Here is a 20553-nt window from a genome sequence, read left to right on the forward strand (position 1 = left end):
AGCGATGTTAAATAAGTGGTAGAAGTACAAACAAAAAGGTAAAGGGACCCCTGACCATTAGGTCCAGTTGCGGACGACTCTGGGGTTGTGGCGCTCATCTCGCTTTACTGGCCGAGGGAGCCGGCGTACAGCTTCCGGGTCATGTGGCCAGCATGACTAAGCCACTTCTGGTGAACCAGAGCAGCGCACGGAAACGCTGTTTACCTTCCTGCTGGAGCGGTACCTATTTATCTACTTGCACTTTAACGTGCTTTCGAACTGCTAGGTTGGCAGGAGCTGGGACTGAGCAATGGGAGCTCATCCCCTCACGGGGATTCGAACCGCCGACCTTCTGATCGGCAAGCCTTAGGCTCTGTGGTTTAACCCACAGTGCCACCCGTGTACAAACTAATACACCTAATAACCTAATAAATACCTTATTCAAATAATAAATACTTTAATAATAAATATTTTATTAAAACTAATAATCTAATAAATACTTTGACCAAGAAATCAGTTGTGGTTGTATATTTTACCTACATTTTCCTCTTAACTTTCCAGGATGAAGATTCAGAGTGTACTTTAGCTATAGATTTTGAAGTTGGACACTTTTTCCGTGAAAGAATAGTTCCCCGTGCTGTACTCTATTTCACTGGGGAAGCTATAGAGGATGATGATAATGTATGTATACTTTTAAGATTATCTTAATTTGTGAATATTCCATGTGTCGAGGGGGGTGTATGTGTGTGTGCTTTAAGGGAAAGATAACTTTATTCATAAATAGTCAGCTTTTGTCTGGAGAACTGATTGTGTCCTTATCACTCCCTCAAATAGCCAAGTGATGTGGTCAATTCCAACAAAACTTGAGTAATAATGGGGCCTCTGAATATGAAAAGGGAAGTATCTGCATGCTCAGGAAAACCAGAAAGCTACCCTTCACACACGTTTTGGAGGCAAAAAATGACCAAAAAACAACCCAATTAAGATTGAGGATACTCAGTAGACATGGAATGCTGAGTGTCTGCTGAAAAAGTGCTCCTTACAGCTCTTTAGTATCTGGATGGGGTAATGGCTGCTTGGCTGGAACCCTGGACAAGAGCATTCCTGCTAGCAGGTGAGAATACTGCAAAATTTTGTTGCAGGGCCCCTCTTCCTGCTTCTGGAAAAGCATAATCCTTGCTGCAGAAATCCTTGCTGCAGAAATACTTGCTACAGAAATACATTTTAATAACTAATATCATTATGGCACAGTATAACAGTAATCATTAGAACAGTTCTGTACAGTATGTTGATTTTATCCCTATAGTGCAGGGGGAGGCTGAGGCTGAAAGGATAGCAGCTTGCCTAGCACTAGCCATTGAACTTGTAGCTGAGGTGAAATTTGACTGGGATGTCTCAGCACAATATCCTAAGCACTGCACTACCCCACCTTTAAGACAGTGACCTGCTGGCCTTTTCCTTACTGATGTAATTGCTGTCTAATTTCTCTTAACTAGTCTTAAAGAATAAACAGATGACTGGAGATGAAGCTGGTTATGTTAGTGAAAATTGATAAGGTTTGTTAATACTGTGACCTCATATAGCCATTCAATTTTGCATTTAGCTTAAAAGACTACATTAAGTCCTTCATTAGGATATAAATGAAAGTGTTAGTGTAAGGACTTGAGATGAAAATATTAAGTACTTATATACCCAAGTGCTGGGGATCTGATCTGGAATGTGTATCTTCAAATATTGTGTTTCATCTGCTAATGGTTTAAATTAGGATCTAAACAAGTTTCCCCCCTTTTTAGTTTGAAGAAGGAGAGGAAGGAGAAGAGGAGGTGAGTAAAATACTGTTTAATCTACTTGTCACATTTTCCCTATGGGGGAAAAAATGTAATATTTAGCTTTCTATGAGAGAATCCAAGGAGGCACATGTTTCAGTCATGTATGTTCCATAAGTCAGTGTGAGAGCTAGCCTGTCTTGGTGCTTGGGGAACTGGGAACTACAGCCATGTTAGGAAGCATTTGCCAAGCCATATTCTGTCAAGTAAGTCTGGTGAAAGATAATGGTTTTCTGATAGATTTGTTAGACATGTCAAGACATGTTAGGGGGTAAATGCAGCAGGGTGGGGGCAGTGAAGCTGACTGTAGCAGCACTGGAATTGGGGGGTTGAACGGAGACAGGGAATTGGTTTTAACAGTTAGACTGGGCATCTTTTCACTATCTGTAGATGGACAACAGGCCTACCCATTGAGAAACAATGGAGGGAAGAGCTGAAATACAGGTTTCCCAAAGACCAAATCTGCCTTGGGTTTGTCACTGCTAAGTCACCAGATTTTACCTTTTCTCTGATGCTAGCATGTGTTTGTTTGTTTGTTTGGAGTGTTTACTCCACCCTATCCCTCCCTGCCTTGGAAAAATGACTGCAGACACCCATGGGAAGGTTGCTTAATGTCAAGAGCCATGAGAATATATGAAGGTTAAGGAAATCCTGTAACTAAATATTTCTACTTGCAAACAATTTCAGTCTTGGGAGTAAAGCATCATTGAGTTTAGTTCTGGACATGTTATTGTTGTCATCAGTAGAAAGTATTGCTCCTTTAAAAAAGCATTCTTATCCTACTTTAAAAAAAAATAAAACATAGGAATTGGAAGGTGAAGAAGAAGGAGAAGAGGACGAAGAAGCAGAAAGTGAACCTAAGGTTAGTTTTATTAAAGCACTGTATGCCATGTAACCGCTAAATTGTAGCATCTTAATTTTATCATAACTTGCTTTTACAGTCATACCTTGGATCCTGAATGCCTTGGTACTCAGACGCTTTGGCTCCCGAATGCCGCAAACACGGAAATGAATGTTCCAGTTTGCGAATGTTCTTTGGAAGCCGAAAGTCTGACGGCGTTTCCGATTGGCTGCAGGAGCTTTCTGCAGCCAATCAGAAGCCACGCCTTGGTTTCCGAACATTTTGGAAGTCAAACAGACTTCTAGAATGGATTCTGTTCGACTTCCAAGGTACGACTGTATTTTTGTTGACATGAATTGGGGTTGAAGAATTTCTATGCTGCTGCTTTTTAGTGACCAAGTTAACAGTAGTCCATTTCATTCTCTTTAACAATACCTGTTAATGCTCCTTTCATTAAGGCACAGAGGCACAGACGTAACTAACAACTTGGCTGCTGTCACATAAACACTCGTAAACTACAGATAAGCAAATAATACGCAGTTTTATTGAACTTAAGTGTTACATATGCATATTTAACAAGCTTTGAAATCTTGTTGCAGAATGTTTGATTTTTTTTGTTTTTTACTTTGGCTTTGTTTTATGTATATTGGTATTGAGTCTTTTGTTGAAAATGGTAAGGCTGCTTCATGCATAACACTTCCCTTACACGTGCAAAGGGCAAAAATCCTCAAATTGCAAATTGCATTTTAGCTTGCAATGGGTAATTTGTCTGATTCTTGTATAACATTTTTCAATGCCTCCCCAATTAATAATATTGGCATGTAGGAAAAGTGTCATGGGTGAAGTGGACCTGAACAGATATGCAACTTGTCTATTTTTCTTTCTTTCTCCATAGTAGGCTTGTTTTAAAACCTCTGCATGGGCAAGACTCCCTCATGATCACTTCTCAAACATATTTTGGTTACACTGATACTTAGACATGTCCAGTATGTATTGATTTGGGGTCCTATATTAGAACAAAGAGCAAGTTATACATAAAATATATTAGCATGCAAAAATGGGATTTGTGTCATGATGAAAACATATACACTTGCATGACATCCTAACCAGCACATTCTGCACAATATACATAGCTTCTTAGTGGAAATAGTGTTTCTTTGGCTATCACAGAATAATTTTAGTGATAGGGTAGCAGTTATTGAGTTCCCAAATGAAATGCATCAATGGCTGTATCTAAAGTCTTGTGGGTGGGAAGATCGAGTTTTATGCTGATACTTTGAATATAATTATTTTGGAGAGCAGCTGTATGTGACAAACCATTTCTTGAATCTTTTGGAACACTAGTTATTACTGTCTTTTTTTCTTTGATCCATTTCACTTTTTCTTTCATGCTGACAGTTCCTTTCAATTTTTCCCCATTTAGGTGTAATTTAAGTCTCTTTATCATTCATTCATTTATAGGTAAGGTTGAATTCCATTAATACATAACTTCCAGGCTTCCAGTTTTTGTAGCCCATACAATGTGGTTCATTTTAGTATATGTTTGGTTTCTTTTATTTAGTAAATAGAAAAATTTGGTTTCTAATGGCTACCCTCACGGACCTAGTTGCAATTTAGAAAAATATGTAGAACACCTTAACTGTAAAATCATGAATGATGTCAGTGTTTATAGGAATTTCCATTTCTTCCTGATGCACATTATGTTCTTCTTGCCTTAGTTATGTGCTCTTAAGATGGATGTGTTTTTGTTGTGGTTGCACTGGCTGTTTGTGTTTCTTTGTGTAGGCTTTAACGTTTAAAATTAGGGGTTAGATTTCTATGTCTTCAAGGTGTTGTTAGGAGGCAACCTTTTTCCATTCTCTTTCAGCCAGATTGGACAACTTGGTTATCTTGCCAAATCAGTCACCCATATATCCCATTTAATCCTGCTTACTTGAATTTAAATTCTGAATTTCCCTCACTTCGTTCTTTCTTTGTACTGTGTTACAGTATAATTACATAATTTGTGGTCACTGATATGCCAGTACATCTTTTCTGCTTAATGAACACTTGCACTCATATATTTTGAGATTATTTGTTTCATGCGATAGGCGAGATTGCTGAAACAAGAAAATTGCATTCTTATTTAGTTATTCTAAACTTGAGTTTGTGACTTGCAACTTTTACAGTTAGGCTCTTGCCAATGTTGTCATGTCTTCTGATAGAATGTTAACGTCTTTCTCTTGCCCTGAGGCAAAAACACATTCTCTTTCTCTCCTAGGACCCTCACATGCATTCATTCTCTTGTACTTTCACAGAGTTTAGGATTGTTATCCATAAAATATCAACGCTGTAGTTAGGCTTGTTGACTCTTCTCATTGTCTTTGCTGCCCTCTCAGTTGTGCTTTTTCAAAGCCATAAACTCAGGTTCTTCTCTTAAAATCTAATTTTCTATCCCAGCTTCTTTCTAAGCTGTTCATATTACCTCTACATGGCCGATGGCTGACGCAAATAAATTTTATTAAAAATAAAAAAATAAAATAACCTCTACATGGGTTCTCTGCAGTGTTAAAAACTGTGATATGAAAGCTAGGAACTAAATGGCACCTTAATCCTAGATTATTGGTGCAACAAGAGAATGTCTAGGTGTACTTTTTTAATAACAAAACTACAATTCTGAAAATGAATGAACTGCAGCTAAAATATTATATTTATTTTTCACGTAGTCTTAATATTCTTAAGAGGGTCTTTTCTCCAGTCTTCAGAGAGTAGCTGAAAGTGGGGAGGCAGAAAAAGGTCCTCCTTTCCTTCCACTCTGCAGCCAGTGTGGTGTAGTGGTTAAGAGCGGTAGACTCATAATCTGGTGAACCGGGTTCGCGTCCCTGCTCCTCCACATGCAGCTGCTGGGTGACCTTGGGCCAGTCACACTTCTTTGAAGTCTCTCAGCCCCACTCACCTCACAGAGTGTTTGTTGGGGGGGAGGAAGGGAAAGGAGAATGTTAGCAGTTTTGAGACTCCTTCGGGTAGTGAAAAAGCGGGATATCAAATCCAAACTCTTCTTCTTCTTCTTCTAAATCTGAAAACCTAGGTGCAGTACCGCGCCCAGAGTCAGAAACTGCTTGCGCTAATGAAATTCTCTGTCGCAAAATGCGCCTAGAACAATGGGAGTTTCGAACACTGGTTCTCTGTTCTTGAAAAGGTATCGCCTCTCCAGGTTAGCAAGTGTTTCAAAAAATCATGGAGAGAGTTAAGCCAAATGGCTATTGCACATTGGAAATATCTCATCCAGTATGCAAGACTGTAAGGATCCCTTTTCAATGATCACTAAATCACTGTTCCTTTACCTCAGTATGGGTAACCTGCCTCTCCCCAGATGTTGTTGCACAACAACCCCTATCATCCCCGACCACTGGTTATGCTAGCTGGGGCTGGTGGGAATTGGGGTCAACATTTGGAGAGCCACAGGGCCCCCATCCCTGCTTTCCTGTCGGTCAAGGTGTTGCTGTTTTTAACCTGAGGGAGATTGATTGCATTTTGTGCTTAGCGGCACATGTATGAAATAAAATCCTAATTCCAATAGGGTATTAGAAATACAATCAAATTGGTTTCTGGGATAATGAGGCAGTTAGATACTGGAGTAATGTATGTTAAGTAAGATTGAGATTACCCACTTCTTCTGGGATTCTTTATGCTTTGAATTGTGGGATTGTGAAGTAGCTAAAAATGGCACACTCATTGGTGTAATGATCTCTATATGTCTCTGTTTTAATAACTATTGACACAAAATAGGCTCCTTTATGTTCAGCATAAAGCCTGCCTGCCTGCCTCTTTCCAGTATCCCTTTAAATTACTCTGTGAACTAGCTGTTTCACTACTTGATTTGCTCTGTAAATAATAGAATCAACATAAGATTTTTGCAGGTGCTGACTCACACTTCTATATTCTTGTATGTTCCAAATTTATCTCGTACTGGATTGATGTTGGGAGGAATCATATTATGGATGTGGAGAATGCACAGTCTAGAATCATAGAATCATAGAGTTGGAATAGACCACAAGGGCCATCGAGTCCAACCCCCTGCCAAGTCTGTTTGACTTGAGTGTGTAAATACTTTTATTGAAATGTTGGTCTTGGCATATTGTGCAGTTTGGAAGTCCTCGGCCCCTGTGACCTACCCATCATATACTGCAACCGTGACTTTTACTTGGCCTGTGCTGAATTCCAGCTTGGTCCGCACATACATGGCTGTGCGAAATACTGAGTTCATCATGGGCCTGTGGCTTGCCTGGTGTGGCTGGAAGTTATCATGGGCTGACTGTCTCAGCTTGTGGCAGCCATCAATCATGGCAGTGGACTTGTAGCAGACCTTTGCTCTCAGAATATGTGAACTTGAGTCAGTAGTTACTGAATTCTCTCATGTATCCTTTGAGAAGACAACTGATGTTTCACCAATTCCCAGAGTATAAATCTTTCATCTTGAAAATGAATGTGATTTTTAATACACATTAATAAAAACCTTCAGGAATTTTGAATCTCTTTGTCTTAGTTATTTAAGACAGTGTGTGGATCTCTGGCATTAGTGCATAGAAACAGAAGATACTTGGGTTTTTAATGTGCTGGTCCAAAAGTTTCTTCTCCATGAAGCCATTTTTTGTACTGACAGCTTCTCTTGCATCTCTCTCTAAATGTGAAGATGTTCTGTTCATCCAAGCACTTATGAAACATCTTGCAGCGTGAGGGCTGTGCAAGTGTTTCTAGGACAGCTACTCTAGCCGCTGCTTTCTTATCACAGTAGTTTATCTCCAGTACACTGTGAATGAGTAGCAGCACATCTGGATATTTTATTTTTTAAAAAGTTATTACCTCTTCTTAATCACTGACAGTAGCCTGAAATCCTCTGTACACTCATGTAAGTGAAAATCATATTGAGGCATGTCATACGCAACTTTAAATAAAAATGCACAGGAGTCAGCTGCAAGTGTCATCTGTAAAAGTTAGCTATTCTGAACCCATATTTTATTCCACTGCTTGGCAGACTCACAATTCACACTCCTGTACCAAATCCTTGAAAGTACTTCATATTCATTCTGCAATATTTGAAGGGACTTTACAACATCAGATTGAAGGCTGTTGCTTGTTTATAATCCAGACCTTTAGATTTTGGTTCTAAGAGATGTGTAGCAGCATGAACTGATTGTACAAGTATTTTCAAAACAGCTTTGAAAAGTATTTCATTCACCTCAAGAGAGAGAATATTTCCCAAGGGTATTTTGCCCTAAATTTCAAAGTTCTTAATGTTGTCTTTTCTGGGGGGGGGGGGTTCCTGTCCTTTACACTTCTAATTGAGAGGTAATTTCAGAAGCACCAGCCATGTTCAAAAGTATTAAGGCTGGGTGTTAGGTTTTGTAAATACAATGGTTTTATTTCTAAGAACATTACTTGAAAAGAAGCAGTCAAGACTGATTTTGTTTTGGTAGCTTAAGGCTAAGATGATATTTCCTACAAATTGCATTGTCATGTAGCAAATACCATATTGCCATCTATATAATCGTGGTGAATTTGACCACAATTATACACTATTGTTCCGACTTAGGAGCTGTGAAATGGTTCCATATTGTGTCCCGCTGGCCATCCTCTTCAGCTCTTGGCAGTGCAGAGAATTTAAGGGGAAAACTATTTTAGATTTTTTTTTCTCGTATCTGCATTAGGATTTAGGGCCTATATGATTGTCATTGCATTAGCAGGGAACAATTCTATATACATTCTATGATTGCATCTGTTACCCTAACCTTGACAACTGATGTTAAAGAGGAATTGCGGTCTTGAATGCAGGGTGAAGATGCCTAATCTAGTGTAGACCAGACCAAATACTAGTACTTGAAAAAGCATTGCTGTTGGAGAACCTGTGCGTTGTGTGTTGACTTATACTTGCAAAGCAGATTGGAAAACTGTGTTTCTCAGTCTTCTCTTGCCTGTGCTTTTTTCCTTCCCAAAGCATACTTAATGTGGAGCTCTTTGGTAGAAATCTGAGTTGTTAGAGATGTTGGCATAAGAAAGCTGTTTTAGGGGTGTTGGCTGATAGTAACCTCAATCTGTTTAGAGTCATGGTATATTTTGCCTAACTTTTAAAACTAGGGTAGTGTTCTGTGACATATATTGAAGGCCTTTATTGTAGAGAGGAAAATGTGGGTATTGAACACCTGTTTTTAAAGGAAGAATATAATTTCTCAACTGATTTTTTTCTTATTAAAGTGCATATATTTCACTCATAAAACACAGTACATTATCACATATTCACATTACACTTGAAATTAGAAGGCAACCTGCTCTTTTCAGTCCTGCACTTTCACTCTTTCACACTGTGTCTGTATGTAATGTTAAACCATGTACACAAGCAGGAATGAATCTGAGTAAAACCTTGGGATTCTACACTCCCCTCCCCCCCCCCCTGCAGAACTACAACAAGGACTTGGTTAGTGTCTGCTTCCATTTTCACAAAATGCCAGTTTAGCACAGGCTCCTTTTCCTAGCTACACACAGAAAGGGAGCCTGAAGGTTTGCTCAGGCTCATTGCCCATTATATTTCATGGTGCCCTTTTCATTTTGCATACAACATATGCAGAAAACTGCTTAGCTTTAATCTCTGAAGACCACATAATTTTGGGTTGCCTCTCTAGAATTACAATTGAGGGAGGTGTTGGAAAAGCATTTCATTCTTAAGATCTAGAACTTGCTTCATACCTTTGGAAATTATTGCTTCCTGTGCCTCTAGGAAATACATTAACTGCTTGTTCATTTTTATGACATAGGATCAAGCACATGTTTAACAAAGTAAACTAAAAAAATATTAACAGCTTGTTTTGTGATAGAGTTGCAGACATGTGGCCTGATAACTGTCACCTACTGCATTGATAACCCTGTGCCCACACAATATTGCAATATGGGACATTAGCTCTAGTGTCCCTTGGAACAAGGAGTTGAATTAGCAAGACCGGCAGTCCTCCTTACCACGTTTCCATTAGCATTGGCAGCGCTACACAGTATAGCCGTTGGATAATGGCAGCATATCTCCTTGCCATGAACAAACATTCAAAAACCAGAGAGTTGTGGAACTGATTTTAGTATAGGGAACTATATGTTGGAGGATCTCAAACCCTCATGAGGAACTTTTCAGGGTGCGGGGAGCTGGGGAAAAGTAGACTAGCCAAAAGTGCTTCCTGCTAGTACAAAACTACCATCAGATACAATCCTATATTTCTTCTGCACCAGATCCTTCAGCACTGCTGACCCATGCTTGACCTTGCGGGTAGTCACTGCCAAAATACCACCACTTCTAACATAGCCAAAAATAGTTTAAAGCAAAAAAGTATAAAATCTGGAAAGAGAAATAGTTCTCCTGCCACATATGAAATAGCACCAGAAGCCTTTTATTTTAATTTGGGAAATTAGCTTTCATAGTACAGTCAAATCTCAGTTGTTGAACATAATCCATTCCAGAAGCCTATTCGTCTTCCGAAATGTTTGAGGTGTGGCTTCCAATTGGCTGTAGGAACTTCCTCCATTCAAGCAGAAGCCATGTTGGACATTCGTTTTCTGAAAAACGTTCAAAAACTGGAACACTTATTTCCAGGTTTTCGGCGTTCGGGAGCCAAAACGTTCTAAATTGGAGGCATTTGGGAACTGAGGTTTGACTGTACCAGTTGTGTACAATGAGTAATATTCTGCCAAAAGCGTCCCATCAGCCCAAGAATTTCTACCTGTGCAACAGGACTTTCACTTCCCTCATCCCTCTTATGTGTTCTCTGTGCCCTCCCCAACCCTCTGTGCTCCAGAGGGTTGGGGAAACACCTGAAACAGATTTAGGGGTTGCTTGGAAGGAGGAGTGCAGGGAGAATGTACTGTTGCTCAAGGAGAAATCCTTCTGTTGATGGAATGTTTGCCTACATTAGCTCCCACACCATAGTTCTCCTGTTGCTTATGAATGTGGAATGAAACTTGGTGTCATGCTTGGGTACCTGTTGTGTAAACTTACTCTCTTTTTTCCTCTTCAAACAGAAAGATGCCAGCCAGCCTGCTGAATGCAAACAACAATAAGGAAATACCACTTCAGAGTGATATTTGAACAACCTGTAACAAATATTTGGATACCTGGCCTGCAGTTCAGGATATTCCATTGCTGCAGCACAATCTTATTAACAACGCTTAAAACTAAATTGTTTTCAAATGCATGATTTTCACTAACTTTTTTCTTATTTTTTTGCTTAACTTGTACAGTGGCAACTTAATGCATTTGAGAAATATGAGGTTTAATTAAAGCACACACTCTACGGCCTTTGGTATACTGTAGCTCAACCTGTTTCAGTAGGCTTTCAAATTAAAATTGGGGGGGGAACTAATTTGCTCTTCTGAAATACTTGCCCTCACTTCAGTGAATTTTTTAATCTAAATATTGTGGAATAGTTCACATGAAAATATATTGAATTAATAAAATACTTGCAGTGAAAACAAATAAAGCAATATGATTTCTGCTAGCTCTTATTCCCTCTGAAATAACATGATTCCTGCAACCTACCAATCAGACTAGTGCTATAGAGCAGCTTGAAACATTGTCATCTCCAGTAAAAGCAATCTGAATTTGAAGTAACATTTCCTTTATCTTCTTTGAAGAAGGTGGTGGTTGACAGATACTTAGTTGTTCACCTTATTTATTCATGTTTGTAAGTACTTTGATGAACTAGTGCTTTTAATAGTTTTAAATATACTTGAAGAATATTTTTCCTGTTTATAAAATATGGGTACTTGTACATGGAAAACATAGTCTGCTCACAGAATGATTGCTCATCAAACATTTCAAAACAAACTGGGAAAGGAGATCTTGAGCCGGGCCTCATAGTTGATGGAAGTGGGTTGCAGCAGTAAAATGTATCACTGGTCTAGCTTAGCCTACATTACCAAGCCTGGTTCAGATGGTCCTCCAAAACAAGGATTGGGAATGAGCTACACCTTTGTGTGCTTCCTCTTGTGGGCAGCTTCACTTTTCAGTTTCTTTTTGAGTGTGAGGCATAAATTATTGCCAGTCTGAACTGGCAAGCTGTGGTTTGCACTTCAAATCAGAATTGTTGGTTTCAAATTCTAGAGGTAGGTAAAGATCAAAGCTTCCCTATTCAGACATGACAGCAAACTATGACATGCACAAAAGAGGAGTCTGAAAATGATGCAAGAATGGGAAGAATGGTATGTTTCTGGTGGTTTAGGGGATCATCTGAACTGTGCTTATGAAAGTCATTTAATTGGGAAAATATAAATTAAATTATATGTGAGTGTACTTCTGATATTTAATTTGCAATACTCGTATCGCACTGTTCCACACTCCAGTGGTTTTAAAGCTCCAGAATCCTTCAAAAGATCTATTCAGAATTACAGTTCTCATTTCTTCAACATACAATGCCAGCTTTTGGCAACAGTTCATTAGCAACTGTATGAATGCTGTTACCAGGCATGTAGAGAGTGCTCCAGCCTTACCTTATACATTTGTAACTTAATACAGTGTTTTCAATTTGTACAGAATAGTTAGAATATTCTATTAAAGTTGTGAAACATGAAGCATATTGTCCTGACAGTTTCTTTGTTAATACTATACATGATACATGGTCTTTTGAACGACTTGGGGGGTGGGCTGGGGGAATGAAAGCTGTTAAGATTTCAGTCTTGTGCCACTCATTTATTCTGAATGTTAGTATTGTAAATAGCTTGTGATTTCAGAGTTCAGTGGTTTGGCAGCTTGAGGATATTTCTGCAAGCAGCAGATTTATACATAGAATTTCAAGATGCAGCAAAAATCTGAGGGCTGTATCCAACAACATTGTGTGAGTGGAAGTCATTCAGTAGGTGCAGTGGCTTCAATGGATACAGCCTATAGATTACATGCTGGTACATTGAAGGGAGGGAAGGGGGATTCATTTATTAGGACCATGGACTACCAGGTTAAAATGATTTAATGACTCAAAAGGGTAGAGTCAGAACACCCATTCCCTGTGCTAGGATCGGGCCAGAAACCATTTTTCACACAAGCAGTTCTTAACCATGTTGGCAATAGCAATGAAGTTGTTACTACAGAAGCCTTTCTGCTGAAGGTTGGCCCTCCTTCTCGCCCTGAGTAGCTGAGAGTAAATAGTACATTCTCTTGTGAAGTGAAGACTATTCAAACAGTATAATAGATTGCAATTTGTCCACTAGTTTGCTGATAATTTTATTCTCCGGGGTTTTGCATCAGAATGATAGCTTCCTTATAGCTTTGTTTGGCAACCCAGTTGGAGAAGTATTCTATTGAGGAATAATGCAACAAAAGGAAAGTTGTGGAACTGGACTGGGGCTTTGTGAGACCTCCTTAAAGAGTGTAGAAGAATCCTTATGATGGTTAAGGTTATTGATGGCTATTGGTCATTATGGCAATACACTAACTCTGGGATCACTGAGGCACAAGAGTGGGAAAGGGCTGTTGCCTTCATGGTCTGCTTGTGGGCTTCCTGGAGTCTTTTGCTGGCTATTGTGGAAAACCAGATGCTGGACTAGTTTGGCCTTTCAGTCTGATCTCGCATGGTGCTTATGAGCTGTCTGGAGGAAGAGGCAGGGCAGCAGTGTTGATATAACAATCCAAGAACTAGCTGTATCAAGAGCCATGTGGGTCAAAAGAAGAAGCTCTTTATACTTGTCTAGGTAAGACTGCTCTCTGTTTTGTAGAGACTGGTTGGATGTGTGCCTAGCTGCTCAAGTAACTCTTCTATCTTCCTCCAGTTGAATTAGCCTGCAAAAAAATTGAGTTGCTGATTTCTGTGCCTGTTTTAAGTGGTCAGAGGTATGCTTGCCTGTGTAGGCTCCCCTGAATCCCAAATGCTTTCTGTTTCTGCATCATTGCTTATTATTTTTTAACATACCCCAAATAGAAGCCAATTAAGTCCCAAGGAAATGAAGTTTTAAGAAGAGGTGGAGGAAAGAGAAGTTAAAGCAAATGCTGCCAAGTAGAATGTCTGAGTCTAGTTCAGGCACAATGAAAGGCTTGATCTAGGCCACAGATTTCTGCATCAGGAATATTTCACTTGTCAGAATCCTGTCTGGTCTGGATGATCTAATGAATAAAAGACCTTTTCAGTTTGCTTAATCCTAATATGGGACACCATATATCCTTTAATCTGATTCTCCTAGCATATCTCTGATTGGAATCCCTGAATGTTTTCTGCCTTTTGTCTCTATTTACCAGTATATCATAAAAGCATCTGAAGAAGTGTGCATGCACACGAAAGCTCATACCAAGAACTAACTTAGTTGGTCTTTAAGGTGCTACTGGAAGGAATTTTTTTCTTTTGATCATAAAAGCAGGAAGGGAAAGAGCACTAGGAGTTGTAGTCCAGCAGCAACTGGAGAACTACAGCTCTCCCATTCTTCTAGGTAGTTTGCCTAACACTTCAACACTGGTTTTTGAAAAGGTAAAGCCAGTAAAGTAGTGCAAGTAGTATTTCAACAACTTTAGTCAATGGCTGAGGCATTTAAATCAGCAAAGAGCCAGTTCTGCCCCAAAAGATTTCAGATGCTGCCAGAGACTACAAGGCTTACTTGTTTCCAGCGTTCCTTATGTCACCACTTAGGGATGCAAATGTCAGCCCCGTAGAAGGGCATAGAAGAAAGGCCCTTCACATTGTTGCTTCATTTTGGAGTATTTTCTCCCAAATTGTTCATCGCTAGCCACAGACTCGCCCATATGTGCATGTCCCAACTGCCAGGCAATAGACTCATTGGAGGAGGTACTTTAAAAAAGAAAATAATCGCAGACGTATGGGTGACTAACCCTGGGTGTCTTGGGCATAGTAAGGTAAAAGCAAAAGGGAAGGCTGAAGGGAGTAGTTAGGCAAACACTTTAAAAAGTCGCATGTTGATCTCAACACATTATCACCAGTTTAGTGATGCTGGGTTATGGATGAACTATGCAGATCCATCAATACTTTGTGTTCAAGCATAACTGATAGGCTTCTCTTCCTGTAATTACACCCATGTTTTTCAGGAAATAGCCGCTTTCAGCTCCAAGAGTGACATGGCTTTGCAATTTCATGCTGTTCACAGCTGCCTTGGGAAACCATGGTCTTGCCAAAAATCTTGCCTTTATTCAACAGCAGGGGCTGTATTGTGCTTGGGCCGGTCTTATGGAAGAGGAAATGTAATTTGATTGCCTCCTAATTGTTTTGCTTTTCCCTCCGGAAAAATGAAGCTGGATTCCTTCTACAAGCATCCTAGTAAAGCTGCTGGAGCCCTATCACTTTGTGCAGAGCATCATCCCTCCAGTGTTGTGGCATAAATAACTGAGTTGTTGCTAGATGGTTCCTCCAAACAGGATTGTCTGTTGTGGAGGTAATGGTGGCATCATTCACAATTACAAAACACTGATATTCCTGCACTGCAGAAGCAGACAAGCAGCACTTCAATGTTTGGTTTTGTTGGGAAAGGCATCAAGAGTAGACCTGTACAAAGAGAAAAAGGGGAGGTGGGCATGGAGAGAAAGATTGTTAGAGGCATGGGGAAACAAGGCAAAAAGATGGCTGCAGGATTTCCTAGGCCTGCTACACTAAGTTGAGGCACCTGCAATTTATAGGCAAGAACGGCTTATGTATGTACAGTGGTACCTTGGTTTACGAACTTAATCCGCTCTGGAAGTCCGTTCTTAAAGCAAAGCGTTCTTAAACCAAGGTGTGTTTTCCCATAGCAGTGTGGGACTCAATTTACAAATGGAAAACACTCAACAGGAAGTGAAACATGTTCTGCTTCTAAGGCAAAGTTCACAAACCAAAACACCTACTTCCAGGTTTGCAACGTTCTTAATCCAAGTTGTTCATAAACTAAGCTGTTCTTAAACCAAGGTACCACTGTATTAACTTAGCCTAACCTACCTCACAGGGCTGTGGAGAGATAGCCTTGAACTCCTGGAAGGAAAAACAGGATACAAACGTGGTGCTATAAATAAAAATATAAACATTAGCAAAGCCAGAAAAGCAGCCCCTACCTCACTTTGACTGTAACATTTCATAGTTCTGATATTTACAGCAAACTGCCAAAACGAAAACAAAAAAATTGCCAACTCTGATAAAAGTTGTACTAGGCATGACTTTTTTGGCTTATCATTAAATCAATTATTTAATGTTATAATTTAAGCCATCTTTGTAAAAGACAACTAGAGAGAGGTTAATTCAGAACTCCGAACCACATGCACAGTGAGAAAAATTGGCAAGGCTGGACAATAATACCTTTATGGGAAACGGTTTCATTCATTTTCATCACTGAGCTTAGTGTTCTGACAAAGCATATAATCCACTTCCCTTCTTGCTTTTACACCTACAGCTGACTTGTTTCCAAAGCCTTAAAATATTTGCACACACAGAATGCTGGAAGCCAATCAAAGTGGTAGCTTGAAGGGATCGGGGGCTGCCATGAATACGAGCTTTATGCAACTTTGTTTTGAAGTAGGAGTGAGTCACAAAAATACAATTTCTACTTTCATTGCACTCAACTTTGACTTTACTGAGAAGGAAAATGGAAATCAGCTTCTCAAGGCAATTTTACTGGAGAGAGACATCTTAATAATTGAATTTGAACAGGATCACTGGATCCATGTAAGAAGCTAAAATTAGCAGAAAGTACAGAACTGCATACATCATTATTGTTTATAAGAAGTGTTATTTGTGGTTTCGTTTTTACATGATAAGATGTTTCAAAATCCATTGAGGTTGTAGTATTGCGTGTAATTTACACGTTTCAATTCTCAAGAGCCTTCACAATAAAACACCTATGATACAGCTGTAGCATACAATGTTTTTAATAAATCTAATCCTTTGTATAGTCCTTTTTTTGAGCCCCAGGCTTTACACATGAGGATTACACTCAGTAATCCTTGCAACGACCCTCTAAGTAGGTCAGTACTATGACCCCCTTGTTTCAGATGGGGCAGGGGGTTAGGCAGAGAGAACAGCGCCCTGCCTAAGGCCAACTGCTTGATTTCCCCATGTAACTCTCCAAGAACACCATTACATAACATATATTCACAATGAGAGGTAAATCCTCACATAACTGCTCCCAAACAAAATATATATCCTGCCCTAGTGGTTTTTGCCAGGGATTCCTGGTATAGCATTGTTATGTGAGAGTAGCAATTCCAACAACCAAATATGGTGTGTTTTTTCAGTTGCAATTTTAAATGACTTGTCAATGGTATGTCCAAGAGGTCTCCCAAATGTATTCCTCTCATCAAAAACAGCTTTTTATTGTTGCTGCTGAGAAATGTGAGTCCTATCCTGACAGAAAGCAAAGATAGTCTTGCCAGTCCATAAGAGCAAGCAAAAACCCCACAGTTGGGCAAAAGCATTTACCATATTTTTCGCTCTCTAAGACGCACCAGACCACAAGACACACCTAGTTTTTGGAGGAGGAAAACAAGAAAAATATTCTGTATCTCAGAAGTCAAAACAGCAAGAGGGATCGCTGCACAGTGAAAGCAGTCCCTCTTGCTGTTCTGGCTTCTGGGATAGCTACGCAGCCTGCATTTGCTCCATAATATGCACACACATTTCCCCTTACTTTTTAGGAGGGAAAAGGTGAGTCTTATAGAGCAAAAAATACGGTATTTACTGGAACCAACCAAGATGTCACAAAACTGGTTAGATTTTTGAGTTCTCCAGAACTCTTCATCAGGCAAGATGTCCTACAAAGAAGTGGGGAGGGGGACAAGGAAAAACAAAAATGAGGGCAGCCATGTCTCCATGCATCCTTACTTTATTGCAAGGTAAGGAGACTCAGAGAACTGCTCCACCCAGCTGCTAAAACTGGAAGAGAACTACAGGAGCCCAATCAGGCCAAAAAGCAGGGACTTAACCCAATAGCATACACACGACTCTTGGCACCCTCTTTTTCTCTCTCTGTCTTTCTGACCCCCTCTTCCTCACTGCCCAGCAGGCTGCCAAGAAAAAGATAAAACACCCTGCACAGGAATCAGAACCGAAAGCTTTGTTAATGTGTTTCTTTGATACAATTGCTACATTTAAAACAAAAACATTTCTCTGGGATGCATCGCCACAAACTAACTAACCTCATTACAAAAAGTGAAAACAAATAGATACTAGATTGGGCAAAATATTTGTGTGCGTGGATCAAAATTCAAGTTGAAGCAGATCCCGCTCTGCTAGTTGCCAAAATAGACCAAAATAGGAAAAGATGTGCAGTTGAGAACACCTAATCCCCAGTTTGAAATGCTCCACTGCTGAGTCAGTGCTGCTGAGCTCATACTTAGGCAAGCAGGTGTGATTCAGGTGAGTTTGCTGGCCCAACCCAGCAATAACTAGCTTTGCTGAGGCCTGAAGGGCTGCAGTAGAAATGTGCAAGTTGCTCATGATGGCTCGGTTTTAAATGCAGTTCAGCTTTCCCAGTGAAGGGGGATGACCCGGCGGCTGCTGATGTCACTATGGTCTGAGGTTGCGTTAGAATATTACAACCTCCTTCTGAATGGTCATTAAGTACCATGCTATGCAAATGACAATGGGTTTGTCGGCAGTTCCCACACTTGGTTATTCCAGTACTGATTTGGGTTGTGTATAAATCAGCTCAGCTCTCAGCTGATCCACTGTGGTTTTCGATCTGCTGGGTGAGGGAGGTTTTCTGCTTTGTTTATTAACAGCTGCTTCATTACTGGCCACCTAGCTGGATAAATTCATATTTAAAAAAATGAAGAAATATGTAGATGCTTTTAGTTAAAGAAGACCTCTTCACATGGTAGGTTGGAGGGAACAGTTGCCATTGAACACTGCTGTGGAGTATCAGCGGTAGCATTTTGAAATTTTCTGCTTATTTAATTTATTTGTTTATTGGAAGTTCTATACTGCCCTTCATCCTTCTGAGAATCACAGGGCAGTTTACAATATAAAAATGCAAAAATACATAACATGGTAACAAACAAAAATAGTAACCCCCTCCCTCACATATAGTTATTAGGCCAGGGGTTGTTTAATTAGCCAGAGACCTGGGAGAAGAGGAATGTATTTGCCTGGCACCTAAAGATATGTAGAGAAGGTGCCACCCAAGCCTCCCTGAGGAGATCATGCCACAAATGGAATCCCTTGCCTGAGTAGAGTAGTGGCTCTGAATTTGAGCTTTCACTTGAGATGTCTTTGTTTCAAGTATTTCCCATCAGCCCCAGTCAATATGGCCAGGGATGATCGTGGAAGCTATAGCCCAAGAGCATCTGGGGGGCACTGCTGACCTAGAATCTGATCTGAAAATGTTAACTGGGGCTGAATTGGTTGGAATTTTTCCAGGTTGCCCCCCATCTATAACTCTCTATTAAGGCTAAACCCGAAATTGAGCTTCCTGCTTGTTAGATCTGATACTGGTATAATATTTCTCCGGTCAGATCTAATCATGTCCAGCTTGATTTTAGGCCAGCCCCTAAAAAGATGTTTCTCATTCATGAGTGGTCTATGTAACAGCAAATCCCCTTCTTTGGAGAGCTAATGGAGAGAAATCAACAGAAAATCTTATTTGCCCACCACCCATTTCCTCTGCTGCCATTGTTGAGGGAGGGAAGGAGGGAGGGAGGGAGAGAGGGAGGGAGGGAGGGAGGGAGGGAGGAAGGAAGGAAGGAAGGAAGGAAGGAAGGAAGGAAGGAAGGAAGGAAGGAAGGAATTTTGTTTTCTTTAAAAGGGCAAGTCTGGGCACAATGCATTGTCATTGCCTACCATAATACTTTAATACAACAACAAACCAACACAGCATTAATGAAGCTGATACGACTTTTTTCCCAACCTTGTAAGGTTCATTGCAAAACAGCAGTGGGTGAAGGGGGAGACAAGAGGAGGATTTGTGGTATTCCCACCTGAGTCTAGTCGAGTCTTAGGCCAGCATCCCAGTCCTGCACTGCTTACAGTTGTGTGGGGAGTGATATTTAAAGTGGAAAAAGCACTGTGTTAGTATGCACATTAACCGAAGTGCTGGAAGATTTGTAAGTGATAATTAAAGCGCTTTAAGATGCATGTGTGATGTATCTGCACTTTGTTCTAAGGTAATTTATGTGTAATGAGCTGTGCTGAGACTTCAGAACTCAGCATTGTGCATAAATTACCTTAGAACAAAGTTTAACCTACATTAGACTCGAATATCTGCCAAACCAATGAATACTGGCTGGGATCAGCAGAGCCGGAGTTACACAAGGATATTTGGAAGAAAGTAAATGACCCACATCGTTCAAGAAGCAAATCGAACACATACAAAGGGACAAGGCCCTTTAGCATTTCTCAAGATGGATGTCTTTTCCAGCACACATAACCCATACACCGCATGATGCCTGTACAAAGAGGCTTAAGTACTCTATGAGCCTCATATGAGTGGGCTGTGCATGAGAAATCCCATGCTTAAATGTTTTTGCCTGGGATCACCAACATGGAAAATGGAAAACCTTTCTTTGAAGGATAACTAATTAAGAGATGAAGATATTTGGGCTGGTGAAGCTACTTTGGGCTGCCATGTTGCCATACATTAATGCCAGCCTCCATTGAAATGTGAATGACTCAATTATATGGGTTCAGCTGACTGACTGATTTATTGACTTTCACCCTGCCTTCCTCAAAGGACCTTGAAACAATTTACATATGGTCCTCAAGCAGTCTCCTGTCCAGCCAGTTATACAGGCAACTTACTAAAAACAAACAGGCTATAAGCAGCATGCATTTTAAAATGCACAAGTACAAGCGTCGTGCTGACAGAGATACTGTCTGGTCCTCTGGTCAGGATGTTAAGTGCATGCACAATCTGGCAAAAGTCTGTTTTCCTGTACAACTTGCAATAAACCATTTGGTGCCTACATAACTGGAAGGGTAGCATTTCCCTACTTCATAAGCATAT

General features: G+C 40.1%; 1 protein-coding gene and 1 long non-coding RNA gene across 3 annotated transcripts in view; both read left to right on the forward strand.

The window, feature by feature from the left end:
- Nucleotides 1–12228, forward strand: part of NAP1L4 (nucleosome assembly protein 1 like 4) — a 33824-nt gene extending 21596 nt beyond the window's left edge. Inside the window, exons 12-16 of one of the 2 annotated variants that reach the window (XM_081205345.1) lie at nt 541–660; nt 1773–1802; nt 2611–2667; nt 4070–4107; nt 10681–12228. In XM_081205345.1, the coding sequence (XP_081061471.1) occupies nt 541–660; nt 1773–1802; nt 2611–2667; nt 4070–4075 (213 nt within the window). In that variant the 3' untranslated portion in view covers nt 4076–4107; nt 10681–12228. The remainder of the gene's footprint in view (nt 1–540; nt 661–1772; nt 1803–2610; nt 2668–4069; nt 4108–10680) is intronic. The other variant, XM_081205344.1, reaches the window with a different exon arrangement.
- Nucleotides 12229–13697: 1469 nt separating this feature from the next.
- On the forward strand, nt 13698–16461 carry LOC308583071. The gene is made up of 2 exons (XR_014006031.1): nt 13698–13908; nt 14012–16461. It is a non-coding gene; the product is annotated as an uncharacterized lncRNA (long non-coding RNA).
- Nucleotides 16462–20553: the final 4092 nt, after the last annotated feature.

The sequence above is a fragment of the Podarcis bocagei genome, assembly GCF_964188305.1.
Source record: "Podarcis bocagei genome assembly, chromosome: 1".
NCBI lineage: Eukaryota > Metazoa > Chordata > Lepidosauria > Squamata > Lacertidae > Podarcis > Podarcis bocagei.